The sequence below is a fragment of the Equus asinus genome, chromosome 20, assembly GCF_041296235.1.
Source record: "Equus asinus isolate D_3611 breed Donkey chromosome 20, EquAss-T2T_v2, whole genome shotgun sequence".
NCBI classification, from domain to species: domain Eukaryota; kingdom Metazoa; phylum Chordata; class Mammalia; order Perissodactyla; family Equidae; genus Equus; species Equus asinus.
This window is the reverse complement of record NC_091809.1, coordinates 91898600-91913405: the sequence shown is the minus strand read 5'-3', so window position 1 is coordinate 91913405 and position 14806 is coordinate 91898600. Positions and strand designations below refer to the sequence as shown.

Below are 14806 nucleotides of genomic sequence, written 5' to 3'. Positions count from 1 at the left end.
AAAATCAATTCCTTTTTTTTTCAAATTTTGGAGAAGTAAGGACAATTTTCTGAATGGCTTTCAAAACTTTTTTGCAGGTAATTATATCTTCAGATGTGTTCCCCAGATTTTAGTGGCTGCTTGGCTAACATACCAATGAATAGACATGATAAATAAATTTATAGTGTTGAAATTTGTACAGTTGTCCTATCCTTGACAATAAATTAAGGGTTGAGCTATTTAATGATTGTCTTCTTTCCAGGCATACCTTGGAAGCAAAATTGTTACGGAGAGACCACTCCATTCCAGGATGGCATATCCTTGTTCTGATGTCCTGATAAAATCTTGAGCTGTCAGGAAAACTTCCAGGATAGTTTCTGAATGATATACTGATAGAAAGGATTGCTTTGCAGCACAGACTTGACAAAAACTAACTCAAGTTCCTCAGAATATTTTACCTAGTCATATTTTTATTTCTATCAGTTCTTAAAATATCTACCTGTGTCTGAGATGGCAGCATGAAAGTAACACAAGAACTTTCCATCCAATGTGAAGTTCAGTTTCTGGCGCTGTTGTCAGGGAAGGAAAGGAAGACAGCAAGGAGATAGGGATGTGGGATTGAGGAGTTGGGAACGAAAGAAAGTTATACATTCTCACTCCCACCCATTCCATTTTCTGCCAGACCTTTCCAATAAGAAAAACCAAAAGCTTCAGGAGAAATTGACACATCTAGGTTTTGAAACTCTCACTATGATTCTGTTACTTCCTTTTCCATTTGTACTGATGATAAATTCTACTGTCCTCATAATACTCAGGAGAACTAGTGATGGAGAATGTGACAATGTAACATTTTCCCCATTGTTTCCTGTAGCCTTCTCAGTCCTTGAGGAGAAAAATCTGTGGGAGATGTTTGTGGCCCAGCATTTTGTGATAAATTCACCATGCTTGTGTTGTACCACTTCTGTAGACTGAAAGAGACAATTATATCTATCCCTGGAAACTCCAAGTTTTGACAAACTACTACTCTTGCAGGGAGATCTATTGGGCTTAAAATGTCTAATTTCTTTGAGATGGCAACAAGACCTCAGGAATTTGAGGCCGCTTCTTGATTGTAAGCCTCTTTGCTGACTCTTTTGTCCCTTTCCCGTTCCAAAACTTTGGACAGTGGCCACTGTAAATCAATCTACCTCCAAAGGGGCACCCTGGGGATGGCTTAGTCTACCTTATCAATCATCATTCCCTATCCGACTGAACTGGAGGATTGTTCTGGTAGCTCCACTTAATTGCTGCTCATGGGTCAATGTCTGAAGGTGGAGAAATGACGCATATTTATCACCAAGTCTTTGGAAAAGTGCGTTAACTTTCTTCCAATCCAATCAGAATAAAAGTCAGCATTGATCAGCTTTTTAATGTTGTTTCCTACAAAGATACTGTTATTTTAAATATTTAAATAAAGGGTACATTTTATTGAGTTGTAGTTGTGAATTCTGATCAGCAAATTTGGCCAAATATATGTAAATTAGACGTTCATGAGGTTTAGGCTCTTTCAGGTTAGATTTGGCTTCTCAAGTTCCCTACATATATGTGAAAAACGTATTTCCTGTACCTTCCTACAGTTCTGCTGTGAGCCTTAAAGTGCTCTAAAAAAAATACAGTTTTAATAAAGATATCAATTTCCTCATAAGGTTGTTTTAGATCTACCAAGGGAATTATTGTGGCTCTTATAAACCACAAATGCATAATTATAAAATTAAATCGTCACATTGATTAGCCGAAGAAGAAACACAAACAACAAAATTGCTAATGTTTTACAGTGACAATGTTGCCATGAAGTGTGATGCCCGCAAGTTTAGATTATGGGTAAAACTGGAAATTGCATGAGGAATTTATCCCTATTTTTTCTTTGCCGTTTTTTGCTTGGTTCTTTTGATACAATGGTATAAGTCAACTGGGCTTTACATTAGACCTGTAATTACAACGGCATCCAATGTGTATTAAGATAGGGGATGGAGCAAAATTAGAGGCCTGGGTTCAAATCTCAGCTGCGCTCTTTTGCGCAGGTATGAGCAAGTAATTTAATCTCTGTGATAATCATTTTTCTCATCTGTAATGGACATGAATACCTGTTTGCTGTGGTGACATGGCTGCATACATAAACGTAACACAGGGTATGTGCTCAGTGCTTCCTACTTCCATTCCCATTTCCGAAAACAAATTTATAGATGACAAAATTATAGACAAATCTTCCACAACAGATGCTCAACAATACTTTCCTCCTCATAATTTGCCTGTAACTTCATAATTTACCTTCTTTTTCATCTATGCTGCCTAACTTCTTGCTGCATTTGGCTGTTATCTGGAGTTTACAATCCTATTCTAGATCTGCAGGGTTTTTAAGCTCCCCTCTCTGTTGTTTGTAGGCCAAATATGCCAGGAATAGGAAACAACAACAGTATTTATCTCAAGTCTAATTGTCCCCTTAGTTTTATCAGTACATTCTAATCGATTGTTAATTATTTTACACTTTTTCTGGTGAGGAAGATTGGCCCTGAGCTAACATCTATTGCCAATCTTCCTTTTATTTATTTTTTCTCCCCAAAGCCCAAGTACATAGTTGTATATCCCAGTTATGTCATTCTAGTTCTTCTCATCACAGAATGGCTTGATGAGCGATGAGTAGGTCCACGCCCAGTATCCAAACCGGTGAACCCCGAGCCACCAAAATACAGCATGTGAACTTAACCATTCAGCCACTGGGCTGGCCCCTGACTGTTAATTTTTAAAGCTACTTGATTATTAGTGGCTATAGCACTACACACATGGTATACAGAAATATAAAATTCCCACCTTGTACCAGAGAAGAAGCACATTCAGACCTCTTAAAACCATGAAAAATTAAGCTGTAGGAAGACGTTGGAGTCTCACAAATCATCCTTAGTTTTTTGCAGTTCTTTATACATGTCATTTAAGAACAAGTTCTTAAGCCACTTGTGATCTTTGAATGCCTGCGGTGAGTCATCTCTGTCTGAATTGTGGAGTCTCTTATGAAAATAGAGTAGTGGATTCTCTGTTCCTCATGGCTGGAGCTCAGTTCTATGTGGATTCCAGTGAGAGTTTGGGGGTCACCCGAGAACATTACACCTTGACACTACTTAGAGTTTCTTTCTTTCCATTAGCTATCAGGAGGATTGTCCTCTGTGGACGTAAAACTCATTGTGAGGTCTACAGAACGGTTTTTATTCTGACATATCACAGTGATTTTTCAGTAAAGTTTGTTCTTATTTAACTGAATAGCAAATCAAGTAACTGAAATTCAATTTGTCAAAATGTATTTTTGAATGTGGATGATTCCCCCAGGTGTATTTACTTTGTACTCAATATCATTTATTTTACACCTCTGAAAATTTGCCAAGTCCCATTGGTCTCTTCTTCCCTATTTATAGGGTTAGGGTGAGGGCTTATCATATAGGTTTCTGCCCAGGGAATCAGTCAGAAGAAAGGTTGATGAAAGATAAGGAGCAGAGAATGATTGTTGTGATTGCTTTTGCATGTGACAATTGCTATAAAAGGCCTTGCTGAAAGGAAAATCCTCTCTAACTGAAATTCCTAATGACTCATTGCCACTCAAAACATTCTTCTAATATCCTATTATGAAATTTTTAAAACATAGAGTCTAGCTGAAAAAATTTTACTGCAAGCATCTGTACATACATTACCTAAATTGTACTGGATATCTTCTATTGTGTAATAAACCATTCCAAAACTTAGTGGCTTTAAAGACAACCTCTGTTATTTATACAGAAAAAGCTCACTAGAGATATTAGGGGATATTGAAATTGTAGTTCCTCTCATGTCTGATTATTGATGCTGGCTGTTTTCTGAACCTTAGCGGGGGATTCAGCCTCCCTGCATGGCCATGGTGACTCTGTTCCACAGGCAAACATCTTTCAAGAGTCAGGCAGATGCGGTATCACCTTTTATGCCCTATCTCACTAGCATCCACTCTATTCATTGAGGCAGCCAGAGTTCCTGCCCAGCCTATAGCAAAGAGAAATAGATTCCTACTCTTGATGAGGATGTGGCAAATTTCTGGAAGACTGCATGGGAATGAAATGTTTTTTATTGAGATATAATTGACATATAACATTATATGAGTTTCAGTTGTACAACATGATGATTTGATATTTGTATATATTGTGAAATGATCATTGCGATAAGTCTAGTTATGTCCATCACCACTCATAGTTACCAACTATTTTTCTTGTGATGAAAACTTTTCAGATCTACTCTCTTAGCAGCTTTCAAATATACAATATGGTATTCTTAACTATGGTCACCAAGCTGTACAATACATACCCAGGACTTTATTTTATCATTGAAAGTCTGTACCTTTTGATCACCTTCATCTATTTTGTCCATGCCCCACCTCTCACCTCTGGCAACCACCAATCTGTTCTCTGTGTCTACGAGTTTGGAGATTTTTTTGTTCATTTTTTTTTTAGATTACACATATAAGGGAAATCATACAGTATTTGTCTTTCTTTATCTGACTTATTTCACTTAGCATAATACTCTGAAGGTCCATCCCTGTTGTCACAAATGTCAAGAGTTCCTTTTTTAAGGCTGAATAGCATTCCATTGTATATATATGCCACATTTCCTTTATCCAGTCATCCATCAATGGACACTTTGATTGTTTCCACGTCTTGACTGTTGTAAATAATGCAGCAATAGACACAGAGGTGCAAATATCTTTTTGATTAGTGTTTCATTTTCTTCAGATAGCTACCCAGAAGTGGAATTTCTGGATCATATGGTAGTTCTGTTTTTAATTTTTTTAAGGTAAATTCATATTGTTTTCCATAGTGGCTGCAACAATTTACATTCCCACCAACACTGTAGGAGGGTTCCCTTTTCTCCGTGTCCTTGCCAACACTTGTTATTTCTTGTCTTTTTTATGACAACCCTTCTAACAGATGTGAATGATATCTCACTGTGGTTTTGATTTGCATTTACCTGATGATTAGTGATGCTGAGCATCTTTTCATGTATCTGTTGGCCATTTGTATGTCTTCTTTGGAAAAATGTCTATTCAGATCCTCTGCTTAGTTTTTAATTTAGTTGTTTGTTTCTTTGCTATTGAATTGTATAATTTCTTTATAAATTTTGGATATTAACCTCTTATCAGATGTATGAGTTGAAAATATTTTCTCCCATTTGGTAGATTGCCTTTTCATTGTTTTGATGGTTTCCTTTGCAGTGCAGAAGTTTTTTAGTTTGATCTAGTCCCTTTGTCTCTGAGCCTATGGTGGGGTCCACCATTGGCAGGCTTATTACCAGAGACTCAGGTGAGAGTGTGTGTTGTCTGGTGCCTGGGGGGATGCAGCTGTCTCCAGTACCTTGTTCAGCAGAGTGGTGCTGGGATAAGGGTACACTTCAAAGTCCACAGTTGGATCCTCAGATTATGGGCTTATTATGAGATGTGTGAATGAGTGTGGCTCCTGCCAGGTCCTTGGGAAAGCTGCTTCCTGGTCACTGGTTAGGCCCCTGGGTGGATGCCACTAGCCCTGGACCGTGGCTGAGAGGAGCTGGAACTGAGCCCAAGGTTCCACAGTTTCAGGTTCCATAGCCAAGACTGAGGTCCTCAGGTCTAGTTCTGGAGGCGTGGATGGGCATTTCTCCTACCAGGTCCCTGTGTGGCCTGGAATGATCCCTGATCATGGCTGAAGGGGCTGGAGATGAGTATAGCCTATCTCCAGCTTACTCCCTGTGCTGGTAGGACCACTCATGGACCGTGGTTGGGAAGGGCTGAAGCCTAATATTTGGCCATTTGAAGATCTCCAGGAGTGCAGACAGGAGTATCCCTAGGCTGACAGGTCTGCTGGTGGGCTGCAGTATTGATGGTATTGGAGCCAAATATAGGGCCCTTACAGGATCTCCACGGGTGCAGATGAAAGAGTCTGCTATTTGGTCTCTGTGTCAGCAGGACCGTTCAAGGACTGCAGTTGGAAGGGGCCGGAGATGAGCATATGGCCATTTCTGGATCCCCAGGGTACAGACAGGAAGGTCTCCAGCCTGGGTCCTGTGCCAGCAGGCCTGCTTGCTGACTGCAGCTGAGAGGGGCCTGGCGTCTAGTATAGGGCCCCATCAGGATTTCATGGGGTACAGACAGGAGTATCTACTTCAGGATCCCTGTGTCACAGGACTGTTTGCGCAGGCTGTGTGTAGGACAGCCTGGAGCAGTTACAGGGCCCTTTTAAAATTTATAGTCTGACAGAATTTGATGGGTTTACCTTCCAGGGTCCCCAGACTGTGGCCAAGAGGGCCAGAGCCGATTCACAGACCACTTCATGGTTCACAGCCAGGACAGTAATTTGTATGTCTATTACCTGATACGTGAGTGGGTGTGATTCCTCGCAGATCTCTTGGCATATTGTAATGGTGACAAGCCCAAAATCTACAATACCAGCAACATGGGATTGCTGTTAAAATGAAATGGAGAAACATAGTGGTTTTGGACCCAGACTTTCTGGATTCGAACACTGGTCCCACAACTTTCTAGCTGAATGATTTGAGACAATCTACTTAATGTTTTTGTACCCCAGATGATTTATTTTTGAAAAGAAATAATAGTACTACTTGATAGGGTTTTTGTGAGGAATATACCAGTTATATATGTAATGCTCTTAGAATAAGGCCTGGGACATAGTAAGTACAAATTATTGTTTGCTAAATAAATTAAATTTTAAAAAGTGTTTGGCACCTACAGGTGTTCAACAATATTTATAACTATTACTATCATTATTACTGATTTCAAGGTTTTTCTCAATTAGTTTACAGATGTATAAAAGTGAGAGCTAGCAGAAAATTTTAATTTAAGCGATAAGCAGCATTGGCTAGGTCCTAAGTATGATGCTGGTAAGCAAAAATTTTATATGTCACCTGAAATGCTAAGAATGGATCCTAAGAATATATTCTGACAATTGTCTTTCTCAGAGCCTCCTTTACATCTCTGTTCCTCAGACTGTAGATGAGGGGGTTCAACATGGGGATCACCACTGTGTAGAACAGAGACACCACCTTGTTCTGGTCAGTTGAGTAGCCGGACTTGGGCATGACATAAATGAAGGTAATAGTTCCATAGTAGAGAGTAACTGCAGTGAGGTGGGACGTGCAGGTGGAGAAGGCCTTGTGTCGTCCTTCAGTGGAACGCATCTTCAGGATGGTGATGAGGATGCAGACGTAAGTGAGAGCTATGACAAACACAGTAACCACGATGATGGAGCCAGAAGAAATAGAAGGGATAATTTGAATAATGGAGATATCCGAGCAGGCAAGTTTCAACAAAGGGGAGAAATCACAGAAAAAGTGATCTATTTGGTTTGGTCCACAGAAAGACAGGCTCAATAGACAGCTAGTAAATGTCCAAGCATTTACACACCCACCCAGATAGGAGGCACCTACAAAGAGAATGCAAATTCTGGGGGACATGCGGGTGGAGTAGAAAAGGGGAGAGTAGATGGCCACATAGCGGTCATAGGCCATGGCAGCCAGTAAGAAGCACTCGGCCGTCCCAAATGTGACCCCAAAACAGAGCTGGGCTTCACAGCCAGCGAGAGGGAGGGCTATTCCATGTCCAAGGAATCCTACAAGCATTAGAGGTGTGATTGATGTGGAAAACCCGATGTCCACAAAAGCCAAATGGCTTAGGAAGAGGTACATGGGAGTGTGAAGCTGAGAACAACTTCTTATTAAAGTAATTATGCTGATATTGCCTGCTAAGGTGACAACATAGATTCCTAGAAATATCACAAAGAAGATGGCACAAAGTGTAGGGTCCTTTGTTAACCCCAAAATGATGAACTCTGTCACACTGGTGTGGTTTCCCACCATCTCCTTTGTAAATTGTTCCTGTTGAGGAATATGGAAATATTCATTTGTTTTGTACTTTTGTCCCACACACTCCTGATTTTCTGACTATTCCTCAGACTCATTCACAGTGATTTCTTCCTCTGCACAGCCTATAAATTTGTGCTCTACAGGATTTTTTTTTGTCTCTTTCCTCTTTTGCATAAAATGAGAATGATTCAATGTCACTCTCTGGAATCTCAGTTATATTCTTTTATTTATCTAATATTTATTTTAAAACATCTCTTTGATCTTGACTCCTAGACATATATCTCTCCAAAGGTCCAGATCTACAGTTTCAACTATCTATCTGAAATCTCTAGTTGAAAATCTGACAAATAACTCAAAACTCAGCCTCCTCCATACTGAACTCATCCTTTTCTTGGGCCCCTCTTCCTACATTCTATATCTGTGAAATTATACCACCATCCACTCAATCTCTCATGTCGGAGATGTGGAAGTCATCCTAACCTTCATCCTCTCTTTGTACTACATCTATTAAAATCCTATTCAGTCTATCTATAATTTAGTTCCCAATTTTATTTCTTCATCTCCTCACTTCCATTCCTAGTGTCCCTGCTTTAGTCAAGGCCTCTTCATTTTATTTATCTATTTACTTACCTTCCTTCCTACCCCCTTCTAATTTGCATTACATCTGCCAGAGTGATCTTCTGCCGAAGTGAAAAGTAGGTGATGCCAAAGGCATTACTTTATATTACTTTAAGTCCTTCAGTGCTTTCTCAAGCCTTCAAGATGAGACCCAACCTCTTTAGCACAGCACAGTGCACACTTTCTGATATATCCCTGCATATGACTCTTTGCATTCTCTCAGGATATTTCCATCCAACAATTGCACTCATCAATCCTCCTGAACCACTTCGAGTCCCTCAATACACTCTATTCTCTTTAGCTTTTGACTATTTTTCTCCTACTTGAACTCCCACCATTGTTGCCCTGGGTGACCTACTGATCCTTCAGATTGATTTCTCTCCAAAGCCTTCTCTGACTTCTGAGGGTTAATCAGTCAACTTTCCTTTGTGTTGACATCACACTTTGAAGATGTCTAGATTGCCATTATTTATACTGGATTATGGTTTTTGTTGTTGTTTGTTCATTTACATTTCACTCTTCCAAGTTATTAATTAGATATTCTGCTCAACAACCGTGCATTTTATCACTACATTACAAATAATAACTAGTGCTTGAGAATAAAATGTGCTGAAGAAAAACTTTTTAAACGAATGAGTGAATGGTTAGTGAGTAGGCTGTGGGAAGCCACAGAGAAATATAATTTAGGTTCCCTGTCCAGAGAAATCAGGCTGGTAGAGAAGAAAGACAGTGAAGATATTATTAATGCATAGGAAGTCTGTAATAGTAGTATAAGTAAAGAAATGTCTTATTTTGTTTCTAAAAAAATATCATATAACCATGCTAATGAAAAACAAGAAAATTTGAAAATTCCCCTCAAATCTCGGTACTATCACACTAGTTAACTACTATAAATTTGGTAATTTATTGACAGGATTTTTTCCTGTTGGATATATTTTAATATAGCTTTATAACAATGTAGATAAATTTTTAATACTGATAATTTACTTTAGTTTTTAATATAAGAATATTATCACATTATAATTCCTCACAAATAAGAGTTTTTGAGATCTGCATGATAATGCATTGAGTGGCCAGACCTTAATTTAACTACTCTTCTGTTAATTTCGCACATTTAACTGTTCACAACTTTTTACTGTGGGCACTAGTAATCTCACAAATTGGATAGAGCATCAGGAGGATAACAAACAAAATATAATCAATTTTCTATGTAATTCCATTACTAGGTATTTTTCTTAAGGAATAACTCAAAGAAGTATGTTTTGTGCTCTAAGGTAAGTGTATCCCCATGATTTGCAATCACAAAAATCCTAAACCAAGGTGCTCAATGTTCAATGTTTTGTTAAGTCTTGGCTGCATTTTCATTAAAGAGCTTAATACCGTCTCCATGTTTTGCCATTATGTTTTGACAAAGGCAAAGTCCCTGTGTTTTGAGGCAGTCCTGAGAAAGCAAAATTAATGATAAATAATAAGGGAAGACCCAGAGAAATACTGAAATCTGATGCAAAAATTTCAGGGCATTCTAAAGCTTTAGTGAAAAGTAGCAAAGAGAGTTATATTTATCAGAATGAGAAAATAGAAGTATAAAAAATATTTCTTTTGAATATTATAAAATTTAAAAAAATCTAATTGCGATTTACTGTAATGATTTGAAAACTTCTCTCATGCACATGTTTTCTTTCCATTAACTTCAGCTAAATAACAATCCCTGCAGGTGAGTTGCACAGATTTACAAATCCTTTCTGCATACACTTTCTTTTTTTTTTTTTTTTTTTTTACATATAGTTAACAACTAAAGAAACACACACCTCTTTAACAATGCCTCACAAATTATTTTGGTTTATTTTAATTTAGGGGCATATGTCTTTACACATTTGTAATCATATATGTTATATAATTTATATTTTCACAATATTAACAGTAAAATATTTCCCATTCTACAAGTAACCTTCATAAATGAAACGCTGGATGGAATGCACGTCCGACTCCTTAGTATGGTAGTCATGGGGCTTCATAATCTATCCTGTTACTCTTCTAGGTGTATCTCCCTATACATGCGTCCTTGCAACTTCTTTTTAAAAGATTGACACCTGAGCTAACATCTGTTGCCGATCTTTTTTTTTTTCTCTTTTGTCTTCTCCCCAAAGCCCCCCAGCACATAGTTGTATATTCTAATTGCGGGTCCTTCTAGTTGTGCTGTGCTGGACGCCGCCTCGGCATGGCCAGATGAGCAGTGCTAGGTCCCTGCCCAGGATCTGAACCCGGGAAACCCTGGGCCACCGAAGTGGAGTGCAGGAACTTAACCACTCAGCTGCTGGGCCAGGCCCTCCTTGCAACTTTTGTGCTTTTAAGAGACATGTTAACATGACACTGAAATTTTACACTCAGTGTTATTGGTTCCAATATTCATATAAAGACAATTTTCTTCTAACAACTTTATTTCAGTTCTTAAGGTTTTAAAAATTTACCATAAGTGATAAATATCAATACAAATGTCTTCAAAATGCCTTTATTTCTTAAAAATTAAAAATTTCTTACTTTAGAATAAGAAAGCATTTAATATTTCCAATGGTGGGATTTAGTTCTTTGCTTGAATGAATTGTGAGGTATAATGAACCAATAGGTGAGAACCTGCAGCTCATTAAAAAATATGTTCTATCTCTTTTCTGACTGATCTTCATTAAGTGCACTTAGATTACTGTAATGACAGGCAGCTTACTGCCATTGGTGTTAGCTCTATCATTAAAAATCTGTTTTTAATCTTTATCAATTGACCCTACATGAGTTTAATGGTACAAACCATCTCTTTTCTATATAAAAACTTGGAAATATTTGAATATAATTGCCTGCCTCCATTGCCTCCACTTTCTAAAACTAAGCATCTATAGTTCATCATTCCACCTGTGGCATACTTTTCAGATCCCTCACAATTCTCTTTGAAAGCCTCTGAACACTCTGGTCTGATGAGTGGGGCCAGGCACTGACCAGCATTTATGCTCTTTGCCTTCTGACTCAAGCAGAGTTCAGTGGGGCCACACTGTTTTCATCGTGCACACAGTGTGAACTCGAATCTGTGCTGACAGCAGAATCATGGAGACTGAAGAGAGAAAACTCAGATCCTGGGCCACCACTGGACAGCTATTTTACCTTGCACATGATACTTAATCTTGCTGACTCCCAGTCTTTTTGTTTTTAAAATGGGAATAATTGTCTTTTTAATGCATCTTTCTTGTGAGATTTTAAAAAATGATATCAGTAAAGTTCTTAAAGATGTTTGGTCATACACCAGAGCTAAGTAACAATTTTTCATTAAGTAAAACTGGAGTATTAGTAGATTTTCAATTATTTAAGTTTTTGATGAGAAGTATGGTAAAATCTGTCTTTCAACACTTGTCAGGAGAATTTTACCACAAATCCAGAAAAAGTCAGGAAGTACAGTATCTGATGCCTTCTTAGCTCTGGACTATGCCATTCAGCTACATAATATGACAGCTGATTTTGCCCTTCCCTTCCTCTCCACTGGCCACCTATAGTTCTTTCTGAAGATCTTCATTTTGTGATCTCATTCATGCCTGTCCATCAGGGTCAGGAACTATGGTTCTCAACTATCCTTTCCTTCAGTGCATGGGTCAGTTTTGGTGACGAATAGAGGGCATAGGTGAGCCTCATCCAATCTGACGATCAGGTGATTTCTTCTTGATTTCTTTTTCAGAGATTCAGTTACACAAGCTTAGCAGCGGCTTTGGCTGCTGCAGACCATCCACACCGATCTGGGGACTCCTGGGCAGCCTGACTTGGGTGTCTACAATGACCATTATGCAGTGCTCCTCTTGCTGAGGCCACAGTTTCCACAGGGTCAAGATCTAAAGTTGGTGAGTTTCTTTTATTTTTAATTTCTCACTGAACAAATACAAATTTTAAATTATTTAAATAAAACCCATGAATATTGCACTCACCTTTCAGAAACAGAATTGTTCATGCTGAATTCCAAAGAGAACTTTATAAAGCAGATGTTCTCCACTTAGCTTTATAAGTAGTTGTGGACTGAATAATCAACAATCTAAACTATTGAATGCTCCCCTGAGTCAAAAAACAGTTGCATACATGCTGTGAGAATGAGGGTGGGCGTCTTTGTGTGTGTGGTGGGAGGCAAAGGAAGGTTCTAATAGGACATGACAAATCCCTTAGGACCGTTATTGCTAGCCCCTTTGAGAAAAAAGTTCTTGAATTTGTTGTACAGAAACGACTTATGGAGCCAGGTGTCTCATTAAGGCCAGGTTACCCTCCCCCAAGGGACATCTATATGTCATGATGTCCTTTGGAATTCCTTCTCCCTTGTTTAATGAAAGCGAAGGAGAGAGTTCTTGGTTTCCCAGAAGCACGTCCAACATTCAGAGCAATTAGCGTATCTGCTTGATTGGTGTCAGTATATGATGTCAGGATACTTTCCAATTAAAATAACATTTGAATCAAATTGAAAAGGAACATTGGAGTTGAAGGAGGGAATAGTAAGGAAGGAAATTATTACTTTGACTTAGTGACTATTTAGCTGTAGAAAAAATTAAGATGATTCATCCTGGAATTCAGTATACGTAGGATTGTCCCTTATTTAAGTGTCTTGGAACTCTTTTCTTCCCGCCATTCAACAGAACAATTCAAGCTCATCTTATGCATCTAAGAACCCACAATCCATTGAGGCAGCAGGCAACAGCCAAGTACGTTAGATACCTCATCTTCCTTTACATGCCTCCAAGGGATGCCATTGGGATCCATCATTCCTACAGCTCTTTTGACAAGTTCTGGTGAGCAGAGGCATCCCAAAGTGATTTATTTTGCTATATGTAACCATCATTTTCCACCCTCAAGTTCTACTCAGGGCTGAACTCCTTTACATCTTGCACCTTTCATTTTTACTGTGCCCTTGCCAGGATTGTTTAACCCCACGTGGGAATATGTCCTTCAACCTAAAACCATCAAAATATTTTTCTGAAACATACAAGCTTCCTCATTTCATCAGTCCAATTCAAAAGTACTAAAATTTCTATCAAAAAGCAGAGTGGATTGCAACACTAGAATAAGAAGAGACAGGTCCCAAATCTCCAGAAATGTGTTAAAAATAGATCTTGGGATATAGATGATTCCATCAGGGATATTTTACTTCCTGTACTATATCATTTATTTTATAATTCTGACAATTTGCCAACTCCAAAGGACTTCTCTTTCCTATACACAGGGCAAAGGAATGGTGTGTCATGAGGAGCTATTGCCTGGGGAAACATTCAGAGGATCAGTAGGAAAAAGATTAACACGCTATATGGGCACTATGATTTCTTTCTCTGCTAGGGAAGACATTGCTGAAAAAGAAAGTCCTCAGTTACTGCACTGCCATTCATGATATCCCCAAATGGCTCCTAATTGCCTCTCCTCAGCTTAGCCTTCAAAGTCGTCCACCATCTGTACTATCTTCCACATAATGTGCTATCAAGGCTCATCTCCAATATCTGCTTTTATGACCTCAATACTTGTGGCAAACCAGTCAATACATTGTCTCTTGATTACGTTTTGCACTTTCTCATTCTCTACTCTGTGTTTTGTTTTGTTTTTTTTTTTTTGTCTGAAAATGCCTTTTCCTGAGTTTACCCATCCAAATTCTTACTGATTCTTCAAGGTTCAGGACAAATGCCCCCTTATCCAAGATGCCTCTTGCTTGAATAATATATAAAAACCAAGAGAGAAGTTATAGTCATTAAGAAGGGATTCTGTAAGGAGAGACACTTACTTTGGATGGCTTCTGCTGGATTCCAGAACCTCTTTGCTATCAGGTGTGCTGTAGCGACCTAGGTGGCTGTATACGATAGTAAATTGGGACTTTGAAAGCTAGGTAAACATTTTTGCGCCTTTCCTAGATCTCTCTTATCAGGCATTGAATACATCTCCAAGCTTCTTTGAGAGCTGGCTTGTAATGTTCATAGCCACAGTGTTTTGAGAATTTCTCTTCACTGAAAGGAACATAATTGACTGGAAATATCTGGGCATGCGTGCCCTCACTCCCAGGAAGGCCCATGGCCAACAGTTGACCCAATCATCAACAGTGGTTTAGAAACATCAACAACTATAACACCCTATTGTTACAAGATAGGACAACTCTGAGGTGCCTTTCATGCTCCAGTGCTCCCTGTGGGATCAAACTAAAGTTACACTTTAGCAGAGCCCACGTCTTTATGTAGCTTTTCTGCATGCCTTATGCTTCTCTCTCATCCTTACAGTTTGCCCTGAGATCACTTCTTACTAAAACACTTGCAAAACAGTT

At 38.7% G+C, this 14806-nt stretch overlaps 1 protein-coding gene across 1 annotated transcript; it reads right to left on the bottom strand.

Moving 5' to 3' along the window:
* Nucleotides 1-6942: 6942 nt before the first annotated feature.
* LOC106843921 (olfactory receptor 5P1-like) lies at nt 6943-7860 on the bottom strand. The gene has a single exon (XM_014861177.3). The coding sequence runs from the start codon at nt 7699-7701 to the stop codon at nt 6943-6945; it is 759 nt and encodes a 252-aa protein (XP_014716663.3). The 5' UTR covers nt 7702-7860.
* Nucleotides 7861-14806: the final 6946 nt, after the last annotated feature.

Coding starts and splice junctions, on each gene's coding strand:
- LOC106843921 (XM_014861177.3), bottom strand. CDS start 7,701: ATGTACCTCTTCCTAAGCCATTTGGCTTTTGTGGACATCGGGTTTTCC.